The sequence below is a fragment of the Gavialis gangeticus genome, unplaced genomic scaffold (assembly GCF_001723915.1).
Source record: "Gavialis gangeticus isolate Ggan-Ray unplaced genomic scaffold, GavGan_comp1, whole genome shotgun sequence".
Lineage (NCBI taxonomy): Eukaryota > Metazoa > Chordata > Crocodylia > Gavialidae > Gavialis > Gavialis gangeticus.
Window position 1 is genome coordinate 44,810,775 of NW_017728996.1, and position 19,719 is coordinate 44,830,493.

At 41.4% G+C, this 19,719-nt stretch overlaps 1 protein-coding gene across 1 annotated transcript in view; it reads right to left on the minus strand.

Moving 5' to 3' along the window:
* Window positions 1–651: 651 nt before the first annotated feature.
* CHRNB4 (cholinergic receptor nicotinic beta 4 subunit) overlaps window positions 652–19,719 on the minus strand; it is a 24,628-nt gene continuing 5,560 nt past the window's right edge. Inside the window, exons 2-6 of the mRNA XM_019504411.1 lie at window positions 14,603–14,748; window positions 11,015–11,059; window positions 10,789–10,898; window positions 5,267–6,239; window positions 652–1,081 (exon numbers count right to left, since the gene is read on the minus strand). Coding sequence (XP_019359956.1) covers window positions 941–1,081; window positions 5,267–6,239; window positions 10,789–10,898; window positions 11,015–11,059; window positions 14,603–14,748 — 1,415 coding nt within the window. The 3' untranslated portion in view covers window positions 652–940. The remainder of the gene's footprint in view (window positions 1,082–5,266; window positions 6,240–10,788; window positions 10,899–11,014; window positions 11,060–14,602; window positions 14,749–19,719) is intronic.

A 19,719-nucleotide genomic window follows, 5' to 3' on the forward strand; every position in this document is an offset into this window, starting at 1 on the left:
AGCCTGGACTGGGCTCTGTGCAGCTGGATTGGGCCCCACACCACCTCACATTGGCCCTATTTGCCTCCATCAGACCCCATACCACCTTGGCCTTATGCACCCAATCTAGCATGCAGACCCATGCTTTCCAGCATGCAGGGCTTCCCACAGGTCAGAAATTTGGCAGCCGAAGAGTGGCAATTAAAGTTGCTTTGCTCTCCCACCACCACATTTTCATGTCTGTGGGGAGCTCTGTAGGCTGGATGACATGGCTCTACAGGCCAAATCTGGCCCATGGGCCAGGGGTGAGCAACCTCAGCTATGTGTACCTTATATTGTAGTCCCTACATAATCTGCAGTTCAGTTTATTTCTTGACTCATCTCTGTTCCTTGTACACTTCACTCTTGACCCTTAGATTTATGATTCTATATATTGAATCCCTTTATTGAAGTAAAATACAGGATTATTTTAGGAGTAAAGCTTTATAAAGGAGACTTGTTCACATTTTATTTCTATTTTTCCAATGAACAAGAGTGTATAAATGTGTTTGTATATTGGTTTAATGCATTTAAAGGAAATAAAGACAGTAAAAGCATTTCTCTTGAAACGAGAAATTGTGCGATGTTCTAACTGTAGGACCACATGGAAAGAAAATGTCCTTCACAAAGAGACCCAAGTACGATATGATTTTAATAATCCTTGTGTAGCCTGACTCAGATTGAATAGATTAACATCTTTTTCGGTAAAACTTGGGTTTAACCAGATTGAGAGCACCAATTTTGCCTCAAAATAATTAAATTAAAAAAGAAATTGTCTTTTGGATATTTTCTATCATTATAACACAACAAGACAAATGCTGTCTTACTTCTCAGTTAAACCCAGAACCATTCATTTGATGCGGAACTGAAAGCAGAGCATGGGCCAGCATCTATGTAAGCATTTGACAACTTTAAATGCAAATTACAGGTTTCCAGCAACAGAGTGGTTTTGAAAAAGTGGCTGGAGAAATAATCCAACAGTCCCCAGTACACAAACAAAGACAAATATCCAAAGAAACAGTCTGTCCACTACCATGGCAACATATTTCCAATCTTCAATGACCTGGAAGAAAAAGACAATTAAAGATAATTAGCAATTTGTCATATTCAGTTCCCTCTCCCTTGCTGCTACTTAATCTGTGCTATTTGTGTGCGAAAAGAAGAGGATACCAATCTCAAGGGCAGGTTTCAAGACAATCATTTCACAGGTCAGGAAGGAATTTTCTCTGTACTGTCTGGACAGTTGTAGAAGGGCCTGGAAATATTTTTCAGCTTCCTCTGATGCATAAAGCGCTGGCTGCAGCTAAATGCATGGTGCTAGTCTGATGGACCTATGGTATAATCTAGTCAGGTAAATTCTTGTTTGTGAATTTTAATTTGGTGATATTATTATATCAGTTTAATTGTGGTAAATATTGTCCATCCCCATTATGAATAGAGCACTGCAGCTGATCTTGATTCTCAGTATGCTTTGATTTTAGTAAAGTGGAAAACAATTATTGTTTTCATATCCGTGTCAATTTAGGGTCAGTCCTTGCATACATTTCTTAAATTGCAGGCATGCACACACACACGCTTCCCCTGTATATTATTCACAGTTTTTTCCTGTGTAACTGACTTTAATTAAACATAGAACATCTTCCCCTTGATAGCCTTACAAGTACTTCCCAGTTATCTTATTCCTTGTACTATCCCATTTATGTGTGTTTTCCCTGCAGTACATGTCCATTTTAGCCATACAGTGTAGGTATGCAAACAGTTATCTGACAGTCACAGTAATAAAAAAACAGAGATTATAATTCAGAATGTAGAAAACAATGATATGTAGCTGAGCTTTTTGCCTAATTTCAGATGACCTATGTGCAAAAGGCATTACATTAATTTCTAGCTTGCAAATACCCATGACAATTTCTCTTTAGTCTCAAATGAAACGGGTTTTGTAAATCCTTTAATATACAGTGCTAGCTCTTGCAAGACTTCCTGTCTTTTGCTTTTTCAGCACTGTACAGCCTGCACCTATATCAAATTTATTGCAGTCTGTGTAACCTTACCTCTGATTGTCATAGATTTAACAGCTCATCTTCCTTATTTACAATAACCAATAACACTTTAGTAGAAAAATACAAAAAGTCACATAGATGGAGGACTAGATCCTAGAAGACGTTCTTGGATCTGATGCTAAAAAAGGAACCAGGCTTCCAAAAGTACTAAACTGATTGATTAACAGCAGAGGAGAAAGGAGTACAGAGCAGTAATTGAGGACCTAGGGCTAGATTGGAAGTAGGGGTACAGCAAGGTCACCTAGGGAATATGAATAGATGTCACAGTAGGTTTCTTCAGCCATAGGTGCATATCTGGATTAAACACTGAACCTTTGGACTTTGCCAAACATTATTCCATAAATATTTATATGAAGTTGAATGGTGTGTCTGTCTGCAGACATAAGAGGGAAGCAAAACTGCTCAACTATGCATTTACTACTAGCCTAAGGAATGTCACCTTCATCTCATGTGAAATAAGTGTCAGCTTCTGCAGTATGAGGATCTTCATTCCATCCCTGCTCTTGCCAGAAAGGTCTAATGGCCACAGTTGGCAGCAGGATGTACAGGTGTCTCACACAGTGGGAGAACTAATTGATATAGGACAATCTTTATTCATCTAGTGTGTTCATAGGAGTTTGCAGCAATTTAACCAAGTCATTTTCTTTCCCCCTTTAGTTAAATCAGTGCACAAACTGTTTGTAGATTAACTTTCAGGTGAATCTCACTCTGGCCAGGCCCAGCCATGCTTTGCTCAAGGCTGAGTTACAGACATTCCCTTTATTGTGGGCTTCATTATAGTCTTGCCAAAATCAACAGGAAAAAAGCATTTGAATGTGCTGCCCGCCTCCTTGCCTCAGTCTGAGGTTGAATGTTAAAACTCTCCCTGCTGCATACAACTTGGAGGGCTGGGCATGCTATCACATCTCTGATATAAAAACATTTTGCTTCTTTTCCCTTTCCCTGAGCAATAAATGTGCTCTGTTTGTAGAGATGGGGTTCCTGGCTGGCTGGCACCCTGCTTTTCAGGACACTTTTTTGTTTTTCAAAGGACTATTCACAAGTCCATTTTCTATAAATTTTCTTCTAGTAAACAGTGGGCATGTCTACACATGCAATTCATGTGACTGAGTCTACTCTGGCTCAATTTGAGACAGAGTAAACTAATCCTGATGTCACTGTGTACATGGGCATTTAAATACACTAATTTACTGCACTGCTGTATATCACTTGTATCTGCAGCACAGTAAATTAGTCTATTGGGCCCTAATTGCTATGCTTGTGTAGATAATAATGCTTTACTGTGCAGCAAATTAGTCTGCTGCACAGTAAGGCATCTTGTGTAGATGCACCCAGTGATAACTTATGGGAAAATAATAAATAAATAAATAGATTATATAAAAGGCCCGTGTGAAGTGGCAAGTATTCACTTCAGATTCGGCCGATTCGGAGGACAATGATTCAATTTGGAGATCTGAATCACTGTCCTGATTCGATTCAGTCAAATCAGATCCGAAAGATTTGGCACCGTTTCAGAGATTTGGCCATAGACTAAACATACAGCTGACATGGCTGCCTCCAGCTAGTAAGTCTGTTAGGGTTGGGGGAGGGAGGAGGGAAAGGGTGTGGGAAGGGGGAGAGGGAGTGGGGCTGGGACAAATCACCTGTCTAGGGTGGGGGGACTTGTTACTTGGGGAGGGGGGTAAGAGGCATAGGATTCGGGCATGGCAGCACTCAGAGTGGGGGCTCTGCCCTGCTGCCTCTTGCCCAGATGGGGCAGAGAGGAGCTGGGATGCGTGTGTGGCTGACTCCAGGCGGAAGGGGGCAAACCAGCACTGCCACGCCCACATCAGTGCTGGGAATGGAGACTCTACCCTGCTGCCACTTGCCAGCCGGTGCAGGGGGTGGGTGCTGCTGCTGCTTGCCAGGGGTGGGGTGCCACGCAGGTGCAGAAGCTGTGGGAGTGGTAGTTATGCCCTGCTGCTGCTTGCCTCCTTTCACCTGGAGCGAGCTGCACCCAGATCCCGCCACCCCACCCCAGGTCCCTGCTCCGAGTGCTGCCGTGCCTGCATCCCTCACTCCCCTCCTCGAGTCCTGTGCCCCCCGCCCTCGCTGTGCAGCTTGTCCCAGCCTCAGCCCCAATCCCTCCCACCCCGGTGCCCCTTCCCTCCTCCAACCCCAGCAGACTTACCAGCTGGGGCAGCTGCCTGTTTAGCCTGTGGCCAAATTGCCAAACCTTTTCTGAATCTTTTCCGAATCTATTTGGATGCTTCAAATTGATTTGAAGCTTTTAATTGGTCTCCTGATTTGATTTGGATTTGGAGATTTGGTCTCTGAATCCGGCCGAATCTCCTCTGAATCAGATTGGCTACTGAAGTTTGGTACAGCCATAATATATATAAAGCCCTAGTCTGTCTGTCCATAATGCTTTATTTGCACACTGATTGTCTGTCTCAGCGGCCAATCAGAGTGCTCCAAGGGTGTTTCAGCCAGCAGGAGGCTGTGTGGAGGAGCGCTGCCAAGATGGCAGGGACAGAGGGGACCGGGGGAGGAGGCAGTGGTGGCAGGGAATGGGGTTGGAGCAGCGGCAGGGGGGCAGAACAGGGTCAGACCTGCAGCAGGGGTGGGGTGGGGAGAGGGGCCCCAGCCCCAGCCCTGGCTCCAGCCCCAAAGAAGCAGAGGCAAGGATGGAGGGAACAGGCCCGGCTTCAAAGTGGCGGGGTCCATGGCAGGGGGGGAAATGAGGTCAGGCCCACTGCAGGGAGGGGGGAAGGGAGGAGCGGGCCTGGACCTGAACCATTGTGGGGGGAAACAGGGTCAGGCCTGAAGGGGGAGGGGCCAGATGAACACGGGGGGAGTAGGGCCACAGAGCTGAACACTGGGCTCTGTCCCTGCCACTCCCCCCCCATCTTTTTTGACAGGCAATTTGCTAGTGTGTGTGTGTGTAAGAATAATAGAAAATTAGGGTTGGAAGGGACCTTAGGAGGTCATCTAGTCCAACCCTCTGCTCAAACCAGGACCATCCCCAACTAGATCATCCTGTCCAAGGCTTTGTCTAGCTGGGTCTTAGACCTCCAAGGATGGAGATTCTACTACCTCTCTGGGTTGGATGTATACTTCTTTCCTTTTCTTGGAGAAGGACACAGATTTTTAAAACATCAAGTAAAACACAACCTTGGAAAAACTGAATTATTTCTCCTTTTACTTACATTCTGGTCATTGTCATCACTTTTCATGTGGTCTGCTATAAAACTGACCCCATCAATTGCTTCTTGGACTTCAGGAGAAAACTTTGTTGAAGATCGCAACCTGACATCTCGATGGCTACTGATGTTATCAGGATTCTCTGTCAATTTCAGATCATACTTTTTGGCAGAGGCAATGTTCACAAAATAGGTGGAGCTCTTATACAGGTCAGCTGGATCAGCGCACAGGTTCTCAGATCTAGTCTTTCTGCGATTGCATAACCTTTGCCTTGCAGAATTATTCTCTGGGCGCCTCATGAACAGGTATGTTGGAAGTCTCTCAAGGAAAATCAGCTTAACCCATGGAGGCATAGTGTGAGTACTGGGAGATCTGTGATGGACATTTAGTACACAGACACTGGTAACTATTGAGAATGTCACTAGTACCATTGTAAACATCAGATACTTTCCAATCAATGGAACATCCAGTGATGTTGGAGGGACAATTTTGGAGATCAGCAGTAAGAACACAGTCAAAGCAAGCAGTACAGATATGCATAAGGTCATCTTTTCACCGCAGTCCGAAGGCAAGTAGAACACCAGGATGGCCAAGGATGTAATTAGCACACAGGGAATGATAAGGTTGATGGTATAAAAAAGAGGTTTTCTTTTAATAATAAAATCATATGTCACATCAACATAATTTGGATCCAAGGGGTTTACAGTTCTTCTTCCGGGGAGTGCTATAATGTCCCACTCTCCACTGGGTGTAAAGTCATCCATGCTTGCCATGGACGTTTTAAGTACCATATCAATCTCTGTGTGATCATATGTCCAAGACCGGAATTTTAATGTGCAATTTTGTTGATCAAATGGAAAATGCTTCACCTCAATCTTGCAGGCACTCTTGTAGATGGCTGGTGGCAACCAGAAAATGCTTCCATTGTTCTTTACAATTGCATTTGTATACAGGGAGACTTCATATGTGCCATCCGCACTGTAGAAATGGGAAGGGAAAAGAAGAAAGAGACTGCATAGGATAGAATCTGGGTTCAAAACTCAGAGAAAGACAATCTCCTGGATTCTCAGCCCCCTCTGCTAAATCCAAAATCATGGCACAAATACTACAGAAGTTTTTATAGTCCAATGGTGACTGAAATATAACTGTTTCTACCTGTTTAAAACCTGACAATTACATTTTAATACATTTTCTTAACCTAAAGTATTAATATTTTCTCCAATATTTAGGTAGAAGTAATAATGTTAACAATTATCAGTGAATTTGCACATCTGTAGCTTGTTTCATCCATGAGCACAGAGCACTTTTCAAACATTAATTAATTTACCTGAGCACTAGTATATTGCTAACGGCTAGCAAAGATGAAATCAGCCATTGCTGAAATGCAGCTGTCTTTGGTTTGGAACACAGCCATTACTTAATGGCTCCCAACAACACTACTAAAGGTTTTAAATCAGGAAATGAAAATGAATTTTATGCTTAGTTGAAAATAGAGAATGTAGGCAAAGAAATGTAATTACACGAGTTATAATTTAGTCAGGATGCTGTGTTTATTGCTCCTCCTCTTACAAAAAAAATGCCACAGGATTTTTAGTGCCCACAAATGGCCTTGGGTTTGTGTCTTAGTTAAAAGACTGAACTTCCTAAAAAATACGGTCTTCCTCCCTCTTGGTGGGTTGCTGGTTTACTGACAAGAATGTTGCCAACTGACCAATTGACCCCATTTCTTAAAGCAGTCAGCCTTCTCTTTACAGCTCGAGTACTGCTTAGCTTATGATTTGTGTAGAGATAGCAGTGTAATAGGTCATGACAGCAAATAAATATTCTTGAAAGTGTAATTATCCTGATAGAGTTATTTTAACAGTCTCTTTCACTAAACCTTAATTTATTTTGCTTAATTGTGTCCCTTCTTAAGGCAGGCAAGGTTCTTTGGGTAGATGTGATATCTTTTATTAGACCAACTAAATAGCTGGGGAAAATTGTTCTTTGCAAGCTTTTGGGCACAAACACCCTTCTTCAGGTGTAGGGAGAGTCTGGTGAATTGTGTGCTCTCTTGGGTAGAATAGAAGCCAAAATGCAGGTCTGTGAAAATGCAAATGCGTGGCAGTGAGGATCAGTGGGGTGGAAGACAATAGGTGTGAGGCAGACTGGGGGGTGGGGGTAAAAGGGGGAATGTTGAATTGATGATAGAAGAATATAGATGGTAAAATGCAGACAGGTTACCTGGGGTTATCCTTAAGGCAATACTAGCTTAAATAGTATTTACTTCTATATTTGATTAATGCTGCTATTGAGGACACCATCAGACTAGAAGGAGCAACTATTTATCACCTTAGTTTTTAATAAAAAAGAAGCACATGAACAACATCTTGAGTAAGTAACTTTTAATAAAGCCAGGTTAGCCATTTTTTAGAGTTAGAATAGAGCAAAAATGGAAGAGAACATGTCTGGACTACTGTGCTCTTTACTTTTGTATAGTTTTCCTCTTTTTTAATGTTTAAATAAGGACCATAATAAAATGTATATATTATTTAAAGGCTATATCTCATCACAAGAACTTTCAGGGTGCATACAGATGTTTGAGGAGGTTAGACCACATAAAAAATGTAAGATATTAATTCAAAATGGCCCTCTGATCTCACTTAGTTCACCCAGGTGAAGATCTTGCACTTAGGGTACCTGTACACATGTCCGATGCCTGCTCCAATATGTTCTGATTAGAACACGTCAAAGCAGACTCGATTAATTGAATCTGCGAGAGCGTGCTAATTAGCATGCTCTAGCAACCTCATCGTCACATGTATTCAGCATCCCTGTACTTCAAAATAATTGCAGGGGTGCTCTAACTAAAGCTCATAGAAAGAGCTTTAGTTAGTGTGCCTGTCACCGTTTTGAAGTGTGGGGCGCTGAATACACAAGATGCTGCAGGCACTTTAAATAGAGCGGCTCCTGAGAGCCGCTCTAATTTAAAGGACCCTCCCCCTACCCCAGAGCATGTGTAAAGATGCCTTTAGATCCCTAGTTAGGTCAGTCTAAGTGCAAACTGTACAGAAATTCAGGACAGTTAGATCAGTCTAAAAATGGATGACTCAATCTAAGTTAACTATACCTCTGAGGTAGTCTAGTTTAGATTGGGTCCAGTGAGACTGATCTAACTGAACTTCTGTACAGTTCCAGCCCAGCCATGGTGCTAGGAAAATCCAGTCACTGGCGCCACCCCAAATGGACAACCTCCCCACCCCCAGCCAGGCAAACCCCTCATCCTGCAAGCCACTCCAGATGCTGGTTTTACCAGCATTTGTTGAATGCCAGGAGCTGAGGAAGTAAGTTGGGGTGGGTGTGGGAGGAGGGATGGGGTGGTTGGTTTTTCTGGGAGGGTTGTTAGTCTAGGCATGTCAAGATCAGAGGGCAAAACATAGCCCCTATTCCAAGGGGGGAGAGCCCCTCCAATCCTCCCCCAGCCCCCCCATGGACTCCATGAGCCTTTCTGATCCTGTCAAACCCTCCCAGACTCTACCCTGCCCCCCCCCACTCCCAATCCCTCTGTGGACACCACTTGCTCCCCGATCTCTCCCATGGACCCCCTGATCCCTCCAAGACCTCACCCCTGCTAGTCCCCATCCCCATTCTGACTTACCTTAGATCAGATAGCCATTTTTAACTTGATCTATCCTTCCCCTAACCTCCCCGGATGTCTGTACATAGCCTCAGATAATTTCATCCTGGGTATAAGTGAGCAGAATATTTGCCCTGTGATGTTCACATATATGCATAATGGATTCCTTCTACTGATAAAAGCACTTTGAAGAAGTTACTGAGGTTTCTTCTCAGTTTTAAACAATAGCCCTGGCTCTGTGCATCTATGCTGTGAGTGCCCATTTATTAACTGCCAATCAATTATATCTGAAAGGTGACAGACTAACAACCCCAGGTACAAGACCTGAGCTAAAATCACGAAGACTTTTTCAGATAGATAACTAAACCACAGCCAGATCCGAACAGCTCTATGTCTCGATACCACTAAACTTGGGTAGAATACAAGTAGCAGCATATAAGTATAGGGGTCTTCAACATACTGCCAATCAACCAATATTCATCATTATAGAAACCCTTTATATAATTCAAATGGTCTTTTTTTTCTCCATGTTGGCCACATAGTTAATAAGCCTGTGGGGAAAGGCTCTTGAACTTAGGAGACCATGGTTGTACTCCTAGCTCTGCCACTGACCTGCTGTGTGACCTAGGCCAGGCCTAGGTCACGTACGTCTGTTTTCCTTTTCCAGCTGTGTTCTGTGTTTAGATGGGTGGCTCTTTATGGCAGTGTCTGTCTCATACCAGAATAGGTTTCCAGTCTAAGTTGGGCCTTGAGGTACAAATGTAATATAAATAACAGATGAAAGCTTTTCTGCTTCAGGGCCATGTGCTTTCCCATCTCACACTGATCAGATGCACTATTTGTGCTTGGGTTTTTTTCCTTGATCTGCGGAGTCACTCCAGGACCATAAGCTGTGCCACAATGTTTCGTTGTTATTGGCTGACTTGCTGCTTAGAACAATTAATTGTCTGCCCTCTCTTAATCTTCAGAAGGAATATTTTATACAGTTTGCCTAAGGCCTTGCCAGGTGCTGAAGTGGCTAACTATAACATATGGTAGGCTTTAACAACATTGTTTCTGACTTAGTTGAGACCTTTATCATGTAAAAACCCATCTTCCCAACAAAACAACTAAAATCCACCTCACAGAAGGCTTTTGGGGAGTAGAAACAGGGAAAAACATGAAATGCAAGGTTTCTTTTGTGCTTTTTCAAGACTAAATGTATTAAGTTGTGTTGTTTTAGGCTAAATATCTGTTCAGATCCAGTCATTTTGTCCTTCTCTGAGCAAGAGATTTTTTTCCCTATTCATGCATGACTGTGCCTGCATTTCCATTTCATGCTCTTCTCATGCTGTGTTACACGTGTTTATTTTATAACCTTGAGCATCAAATGCACTTTAACTGCTCCACAAAACTTCAAAATGAACATCTGAAATAAATGTTCACAGATTTTAATTTTTTCTTCACTGCATTCCCTTGTGCTTTGAGACTCTCCACTGTGTATTATTTGAACATCTGAGGTATGATTCTGCTCTGCTAGGAGCCAGTGGAGGTCTTGTTAACTGATTGCAGGAGTAGCAAAATTAAGCAATTTACATTTTAATTCTGAGACATCTCAGATTTCAAAACCATTGCCATAAGAAGTTTCCTGTTCTAGAATGCTAGTTAGATTTTTAATCACAAAGATTTGTTCAACTGTAAGGTTATTCGTCCACTGTAATCCAAGGTGTCATGAATACATATTTTTCTTGAAGAGTTTTCATTTTAACCATATAAAATATTAATTTAAATATTTTGCTAAGCTTATCTTAAGTGTTTTTTCTCTGCAGAGGTATAGAGCTCAATGCTTTTCTTATTAAGGTGATAGACCTTGTGTCTGCTGAATGTCTCTGCAGCTATATAGATATACATATATATTAAATCAAGACTTACTTATTATAAAGTACGATGTCTGGCAGCCAAATATGTTTAGCAGGTATCCTTAGCTTATTTATGCCTTCGTAGTCAGAAGGTGTCCATACCAAACGATAGTCAGTCCATTCCTAAAGAAAAAATCACACAGTGGTGATCTCAATTATTTTTCTGCCAGTTGGGACCTACTGGTAGCAAGAAAACAGCATGTTAACAGATTGAGGTAGCATTGCTTTGGGAAGGTTACCTGGTTCAGCCAGACATTTGTGGTCATGATCTGTTCACGTTCATTCTAAAGACAAAGAAAATAATTTATAAAGGCTTCAGTATAAAAGTTACTCTTATTATTCAGATGTATTCATTAGGCTTTCAAGACTAGTTCTAACTCCTGGGAGCTTAAATTGATTTAATACATATGCTAATCCAACCTTTTATAAGTGTAGAAATCTTTCTGTGTCTACTGGTATATATCACTAAGATGCACAACTCTGTCACTGTATTATAATAATTACATAAAATGTAACATGGTGTTTCATACCATTATACAGTTCCTTTCAAACATATAAAATTATAAATGGGGAATCATCCTTTGTGGGTGGTTCTGGTGGGCTCCCGCAGGGATCTGTTTGTAGCCCTATGTTGTTCAATATTTCTATCAACAATTTGGTAGAAAAATAAAGTAATAGCTGGTAACATTTGCAGTTGAAATAAGATTGATGGAGGATGTGTAAGTTATACAAAATGATTTGTATTAAAGTTGGAGTCCTGATGTCTTATAAACTCTGGCATATTCATGAGACCTAGAAAAAAACTTAGCAGCAAAACCAATTATTGCATTATTTCAACAATGTAAAAAAATACCTGCCCTGATGATCCAGAAACAACAACAACCTTAACTATATGGCTGATGGAAAAAATAAGAAGCCTAAGGGAAGACCAGAATTACCCTTTTGGAATACTGAAGTCTGTGCAAAACCACCAAGGTATAATCACTATCCAATAGCTGACCCCCTAAATATTTTCCTATACAAAAATGATGTGAAGCAACATCCAGATTCTAAAGAACTCTTAAAAATCTATCATTCCTTTGCTGATTTTTTTAAAATAGTCACCAAATTTGCATAGCCAGGGACAAAAAAATATGAGACCTGCTTTTGGCTTATCAGACGCAATTAAATACCAGATCTGGGTGCCAGAGCTCATTTCTGAGGGTCTTATTAGTGATGCTTGTACACCACAAGGACAGGTAACAAAATGGCACCGTTTGTGTGGTTAATATGATGTTTATGGGGATAATTGTCTGAAATAGAAAGCAATATTCACCAAATGGAAAAATCAAGACATTTTTAGATGTAAAATTCTATTTCCAAACTGAAGGATATTCCAAGCAGTAAAGAGTAACAAAAATGAACATTCAGGAGGCTGTCTTTGGATTATAGATTCTTATACTCCTCATTTGCTGGCTCAAATCCAGCCCAAGTAAATAGTGACTAATAGTTGATGATGCTGTGCTGTCTAAAATAAGTCTCAGTATGGTTCTTTAAAGCCAGTACATGGCTGTAATGTACCCTGTGGAGGGCAGTCTCAACAAGAAGGCAGAGCTCTAATGGACATGAAATCTTGCTGGGTCTCTTACTTCTAGAAAGGGTTCTTCCATGTGGGTTGAGGCTCATTAGTGGAAGCTTGCCTTCCTGTGTCAACTGTACCTGTCTGGTACATAAACAGAGGTCTTCATAGCTCGGTAGCTTGGGCCAGCTCTACCTTTTAGAAATAGGGGAGTATCCTTTGTAAATCAGTCTGGCTACTTTGGAATGATATCTCTCAAATTGCATTGATTGTCATCTTGTGAGTTGGCTTGGTAGCTAGGGTAAAAAGAGTCTGCATGGAACAGAGGGACGGAAAGGAAATTGCATTATCCTTAGATGTTGCCAGAGATCTGCAGGGCAACTGCAGAAAGCAGAGCTGCTTTTGAGATAAGATGCTTGTGAAAGTCAAAAAATATAAAGATAAACTAAACAAATTGAGATGCATAATATTATTCTTATAAATATTGCCAAGTGGATTTTAAGTTCCCGGACATTGTCCTGGTGTGGAACTTGTCTCGGTAGTTGTTCTACTTACCTCTACAAATTGGCTATATTATGCAAGTTCCTAGAATTCATATAAGCATACATTAAACATGATAATTTCCTCGTTTTTCTTACTCAGTCTTCCTTTTATCATCTCTTTATCATGCAGCTGGGAAATCAGCCTACCCCTTTCCCTTGTCCTGAGCCAGAGTTGGTGCTGCATTAGTCAGTTTGTCCAGTGTTCTCTCATTTCACCAAGATCTTTCTCATAGGGAGATGCTAGATGAGGTGAGGCTGACTGGATGAGGTGAGGTGAGCCTGGATCCTCCGTTTTCCCTTAAATATGGGCAGTATGTTTGCCCTTTTCCAATCATCTGGGACCTCTCCTGATAGCTATGAGTTTTCAGAGATGATGGCCAATGGCTCTGCAATCTCATCAGCCAAATTCAGCCCATCTGGCCCCATGGACTTGTCTTTGTCCAGCTTTTCTAAATAGTTCCCTACTTGTTCTTTCATGAAGTCTACCTATGAGCAGTAGCAGATCCTCCCTCTGCTCTGTTCCCTAAGACCAGCCCTATATTGAGAAAAAAACCATGTTTTAATGTGTTAACAGGTCAAAGGAAATGCTAGGCTCTCCCTTTAGGGTTTATCTCAATCACTGAACACAGGCTTAATCTACACCTGGCTTCTTTGCATCAGAATTTTAACATTTTAACAGTGTAAATGTGGCCTTAGGGTTAATGTACACAAAAACCTTTTTAACTTCAGGTAAATCATTGTGAATTGATTTGAATCAGCTAATGTACATACTACTCTGGACACTCTTGTGCTTGTAGTTTGCCTTACTGGGTTCGAGGAACAAGCGTCTGTAGAGTGTTCAGGCTAGTATGTTCCAATGTGTTAGCTAGCTCAGGTTTACTGACAATCATTTCACTTTTGTTTTAAATTAGGCTATGCCTAAAGGAGTAGGATAAGAAAGGAGCAGGCCTAAATGCAATCTGGAGATGTTTGAGGATGTATACACTATCTGAAATAGGGATTGATATAGACCTAAGTGATTCATCCTGGACCACAGCAAGACTTGGAGCATTTGGTTGGCTCTCTGATACTCAGACTATTCAGTCTTACTTTCTGACTGTAAACAGAAATGTGATTCACCGTTACTTATGCATTCTATGAAAATTCTCCTCTGGTGTAAATCACTGCAGCTTTTCTCAAGTCGGTGAAATTCTAATAACTATAATCAGCTGGGGATCAGGCTTTTTGGGGGTTTTTTTTGTATTTTAAAATTTAGCCATCAATAAATCTCCTTTTGGCTGATTGAAGGTTATAGTGATATAGTCCAAATATTGACTGATGCAAGAGTAGGCATTAAGGCTAGGTACAGACATTACACTTCTACTGGTATAAGTGAACAGAAACTGGTCTATACTCAGAACAGAAGATCAGCATACACGGACTGGTTTAAAAATGGCAGAACCCAGTCTAAGATTTTCTCCCTCCCCCTTCCACCCTCACAAAGAACAAATGTGTATTCGGTTCATTACTGATCTAAACTATGCCATTTACAGTAGACAGTGTAACTTAGATTAATTCTGCCTTGGGCTTTTTGAATATCTGTACCTAGCCTAAAACACACATGTGTTCTGACCATTGATAATTATTATGTATCTAGAGGCCTAGTGGTACTAAGAATATATATATCGTTTACACAGTGTTGTGTAACAGTAGTAAAATATGAAAATGTGCAGCTTATTTAAACTTACCACGCTGATTAGCTGTGCCAAAGAAACTTGTAGCTGTATAGATACCAACTGGGAGGAGTTGATTGCTGGGCGAATTAACTTATTATACCTCTCAGAGCTTAATAGGTGGTTCATTAGCTTCTCTTCAGCATCTGCTGCCTTGCTTCCTGTAAAACAAAACAGAACAAGACCACAGAATTGGGATGGAATTAGATTATGCTGGGAGCACGGCAGCACAGAAATCCTGTTCAAATGAAATAATGAGGACCCTTGATTTTTGAAGGACCCTAATTTTTAATGTAAAGCAAAAGGGATGTTGGCTTATTGTGCACCTTTTGTGTGAAATTCCCTCTGGCTCAAGTCGGGGTATAAATCAAAGCATATCAGCCTTCTGTTTTTCACACTGAAACCAGAAACCCTTCCTTTTTTAGTGCTGTATCAAAATGAAGAGGCACTCCAGGTGGTGTGGTATAAACTAGAAACTGGAAGCAGACTTAGAAGTAGATTTTCAAAGATTCAGAAGGAAAGCAGGTGCTTACCTTCCATTTGTGTCTTTGAAAATCTTCTTACCTTGTCATGGCAGCTGAAAGAAGAATTCCAAGCACTTGTATAATAATAAAAATATAGTCTGATCTGTGAAGGGGGAGGCCTGGGAATAAATTGTGAAAGATTTTTTTTTTAATAGTTAGAGAACTTGCTCACAGCCAACACAATTTCCAAGTGTTTTACTGGAGGCACAAATTCAAATGAAGACCTTCTGGAAACATCAGCTGAGAGTTATGGACTAATCACACTGTTAACATTTAAGTTTGAGGATTTATGTGACTCACCAATATAGTGTCTGATGTATCAAGGAACACAGATCATTTCTCACCAAGTGAAATAGTTTTAGGCACAGAAACACCTATCATTTTACTCCTGCTTGTGTTGTTCAAGTCTCTACCATTGCCTTTTGCAAACTATTGTTGATTACATTATAGAAAATTAAAGGGTAAATTTTGTTTGTCTAAGTTACTCTATTGTATATCTATAATAAATATAATGACTCCACTGAAGTAACTTAGAACAGATTTGGTCCTAAATGTTCAGAGATGCCAGTGCTTCCCCTCAAGAATAAACTTCCTTTACAGGAGACAGGAAATTCACATTAGGTACAAATTCCATGCCTGGCTAATAATAGCAAATATAAAGTATTTGCACTAACTTGGTGAGATCCCATTGACCAATGTAAAAGGAGTTACTCTAGACTGACATTGATGTGAATGGGAACAGATTCTGGAGAGAGAAATAGCAGTAATATGTTTTCCTCTTCCAAATGAGGCAGCTCTGAATGTAGGTAACATTTTCTCCACTTTCCGCCTTTATGCTCATTTTCCCAATACTCATAAATCCTAGTCATTGCAAAGCAGTTATATGAAGTAAGAAATGTGGGTGTTACAGGTATTTTACATTTGGGGTATGCTAAGTCAACATGGCTTTATACATAGTTGTCTACCCGTAAGACCCAGTGATGGGCAGACATAAACTATTTGTATCACACAAATTTCCAAAGGTTTCTATGAATCTCTGAATTGATACCTGGCCTGAATCTGAATTAAGCTAGAGAGCTCTTGGGAACATACACCTTCATGTGCTTTCTATATCTGGGTTTTATCAAGCTTTAAGAATCTTGTTGCTTCTGCTTTCATTTAAACCAAAAAGTAGGAGCCAGACAACCAAACTTTCTCACTTTTGTGAAGGTGCTGTTCAGATTTTGAGGAAGAGGTAAGGTAAATGCTAGGTTTTCTTGATTTCTATTATGAACCAGTATATAGCATGGTATTGACAACATAATTTGTACAGTGCATTATAGAAGTGTACCTGCATCCCATGTACTTCACACTTGAACACATACTTACAGAGCCTCTTATTTTCAGTAAACTTCCTGACATTTTCCATGAATAAAGATTAAACAATTGCTAAGTTGCTTGTGTTATGTTAGAAGAGAGAAAGCTGAACAAATGCCAAGTTTTCACACTGTACATTTTTAACTGTGCAAAGAGATTTTTGTAAAATTTCATGACAGAGAAAGGAGAAGAAGTGTCACATTCTGCACTCACCATCTTTTTTTTTCAGCAAAAAACATTACCCTTCCTAGACAGATTGGTATGATCCCTAGGAGGAAAATAATCTTTTTTTAGGGTAGTGTTCTTTCCATGACTGGGAGCCTGTTTTACCAGCCTGATGGGCTATGGTAGAGTGATGCACAATATCCTTTCAGCCTACAGTGGCTTTGTAGTCTCAAGCATTGCAGTTCTCAGCAGCTGTTGGTATAGCCAGAAATGTTTAGATAGGCTACATTGTACTTTCCATGAGATTTTAAAAATATACTTTTTTTTTGTTTTGTCCAACAAAAAGGACTCTTTTACAGGGTTCTAAGAAAAAGAAAGTCTTCTCTGAATTTAAGGAGAGGAAGAATAGCAGAATTACCTTGTAACTCCTTAGAAGATAGTGTATTTCTAGTACTGTAAGGCATAGGCAGTGGAAGGCCGGGGCTAAAGGGGCTTATCCCCCCAAAACTTTTTGCAGTGGCCAGCAACAGCAGCAGCACCACAGCACTGCCATCCCACTGCATCTGTCACTGCTTGGCATGCAGTCACTTCTCTGCTGTTGTGTACAGCACCAGTACATGCCACCCCACAACAGTCCTGCAGGAGGGAGGAGCGGGGGTCAGACAGAGCTCAGCCCCCTCCCAAATAATATTTCCCCCCACCGCTTATGCTGTAAATGAGACGAAAATGTGGGCATTTAAATTAGGAATACCAGTTTACATTTGGATCCTGAAATTATCACTTAAATTGGACACTAGAGATGCTGACAGAAGTGATATCTGTCCTGCTATTAGCCCCTTGAAAGTGCTTTACATCCATGCCCTGACAGAAGTGAACAGTTGTAGAGTGCTTTAAAAGTGCCTTGTCATGTGACACATTAACACTCATGTAATGAGGGTTCAGCTGAAGGTGTTCCAAAGTGGTGCACCTTCATTTAACTTTTGTCTGTCCCTACCCTAATAGGGGCGGGGTTGGTGCAACCCAGCCCTGCCCCCTGTGCTATCTACAGGAAGGGACAGGGAAGTAGCTACTGGCTGGGGCTTGTTCAGCCTGATCTGGGGGGGCTGAGTGGACTGGACCCCCCCCCACCTTGAGCGTGGGGGGAAGCTCCAATCCACCCACCCCACCCACTCCAGCTCAGGTCAGGCAAACCCCAGGGTAGAGTTCCCTCCACTCCTTTCTCCCCCCTGCCATCCTACAGACAGTACTGGAGCTGAGGTGGTGGTGAGGTGCTAGGGGAGAGAGGTTGCAGGCAAGCAGCTCCTCCTGGATCAGCTCCAAAGTGGAGCTCAGTTCATCTCCCCAGCCCCCGCACCCAACACCATGAGTTAAAGCGACCCCACCAACTGAACAAACAGTGCTTTCTGTGAACATGAGTTAGAGCAGGGAGCTGCACATATGTCAGTGTCCTAGAGCTTAGTACTAAAGAGCCTGTGAGCCCCCAGATGTAAGTATTGACAACATATTCTTTCTGGTAATCTTTTTATTGAGCCCACAGCATGAAGAACAGAGGGTTCTGAAATGAGAATGACACCCAACACATTTGCTAGCACTTCCCTCTCTGTAGGCGGGCTCCTTTAGGATTGACTTTACAAACAAGAGATTTCCTTGAAAACACTGTGTAATTTAACCTCTTGCTTGATTAGAAAGGCCTGACCTCCTCAAAGGATTATTTGTTAAATTGATCACTCGAAGTATGTTCTGTGCTCTCTAGAGCTGAAAGGCTCCCAGGTGTGATGGATTTGTTCATGGCAAGAACTTACAAAGAAGCAGCAATCAGGTAGGAAAATGTATTTATTTTCTCTCTCTCACAATATTCATTTCCACAGGAATTCATAATATGAGGATAACAGAGTTTAAAACTTTTCCAGTCAAAACTAATGTAAATGATAACATTTTGAGCTGGGAGTTTATTCCTCCTTGTCTCAGGCTCAGTTAAAGCAGTGGCACAATTGAAGGCAACCACTCTCTAGTCTCCCAAAATGTTTGGTGGAAAAACTACAATAAAAATAATTAGCACACGGCACGTCATCCAGCCATCACTCCAGTGCCTGTTGTGCCAACCGTCAGGTTTACAGTGATGAGGTGTGAAATTGTTCTCCTCTAGAAAGTGGGGATCTTCCACTGCTTTTCCTTTCTCCTGTGAAGGAAGGAGAAGCATAAGGAATTATGGCTATACCATTCCATTGTAAAGACATATCTTCCTTGCCTATGCTGTTCTTACATTTGACATAAATTATTTGGGGACAAGCACACAATTTTTTTCTTGTTGAAGTGATGAGCCTTGACTACTTCTGTTTCTCTCTTTTAGGGCTGAGTTGCATGCCCTAGCAATCAATTTCTTTCTGGGAAGACAAAGAATAATAATAGAATAATAACTGGGTAGAACTCCCAAAAAGCCTAAATGAGAACCAGATGCACCTAAGGCAGTAGAGGCAGAGCCTACCAGAACATGCATGCACTACCATGCATGTAGTGGCCGGTGACCGCACAACTACTACTTCTGGTTCACATATACTTGTAGAGCAGCATTGTACATTGAGTGGTAGAGATATGCCCTATATCATAGTTTCTCAACCTGTGATGCGTGTACACAGGCAGGGGTATGCGAGACACAGGCAGGGGTACGTGGGTACCCCAACACTCTCTTGCCCTCTGTTCCTTTCAAAACTATGGCAAAAAATTTGGTGTGCGGTGCTTTAAATTCCCCAGTAATAATTTGGCTGGGTCAGCCCTCCTAGCTTTGGCCAACATCACCTTTAGCTGAGGTACTTACTTGAGTTGTGCACCCCTGGTGTAAAAGGTGGCAACCCTACCCACACCAGATCAGACATCTGTTATATAACGGCCTTATATACACAGCCCTTCTTCCAACATATGGCACACATTGGTCTGTAAATGTAAAATCCCCTGGAAAATTGAGTGTTGAGGTACTTATTAAAATTTTCAGAAGTTCAGGGGTACTTGCTACTTAAAAGGTTGAGAAACACTGCCCTATATGACTTAGTTAAGGGGACAGAGAGTCGGGAACAAGAGAAGCCAGCAGAC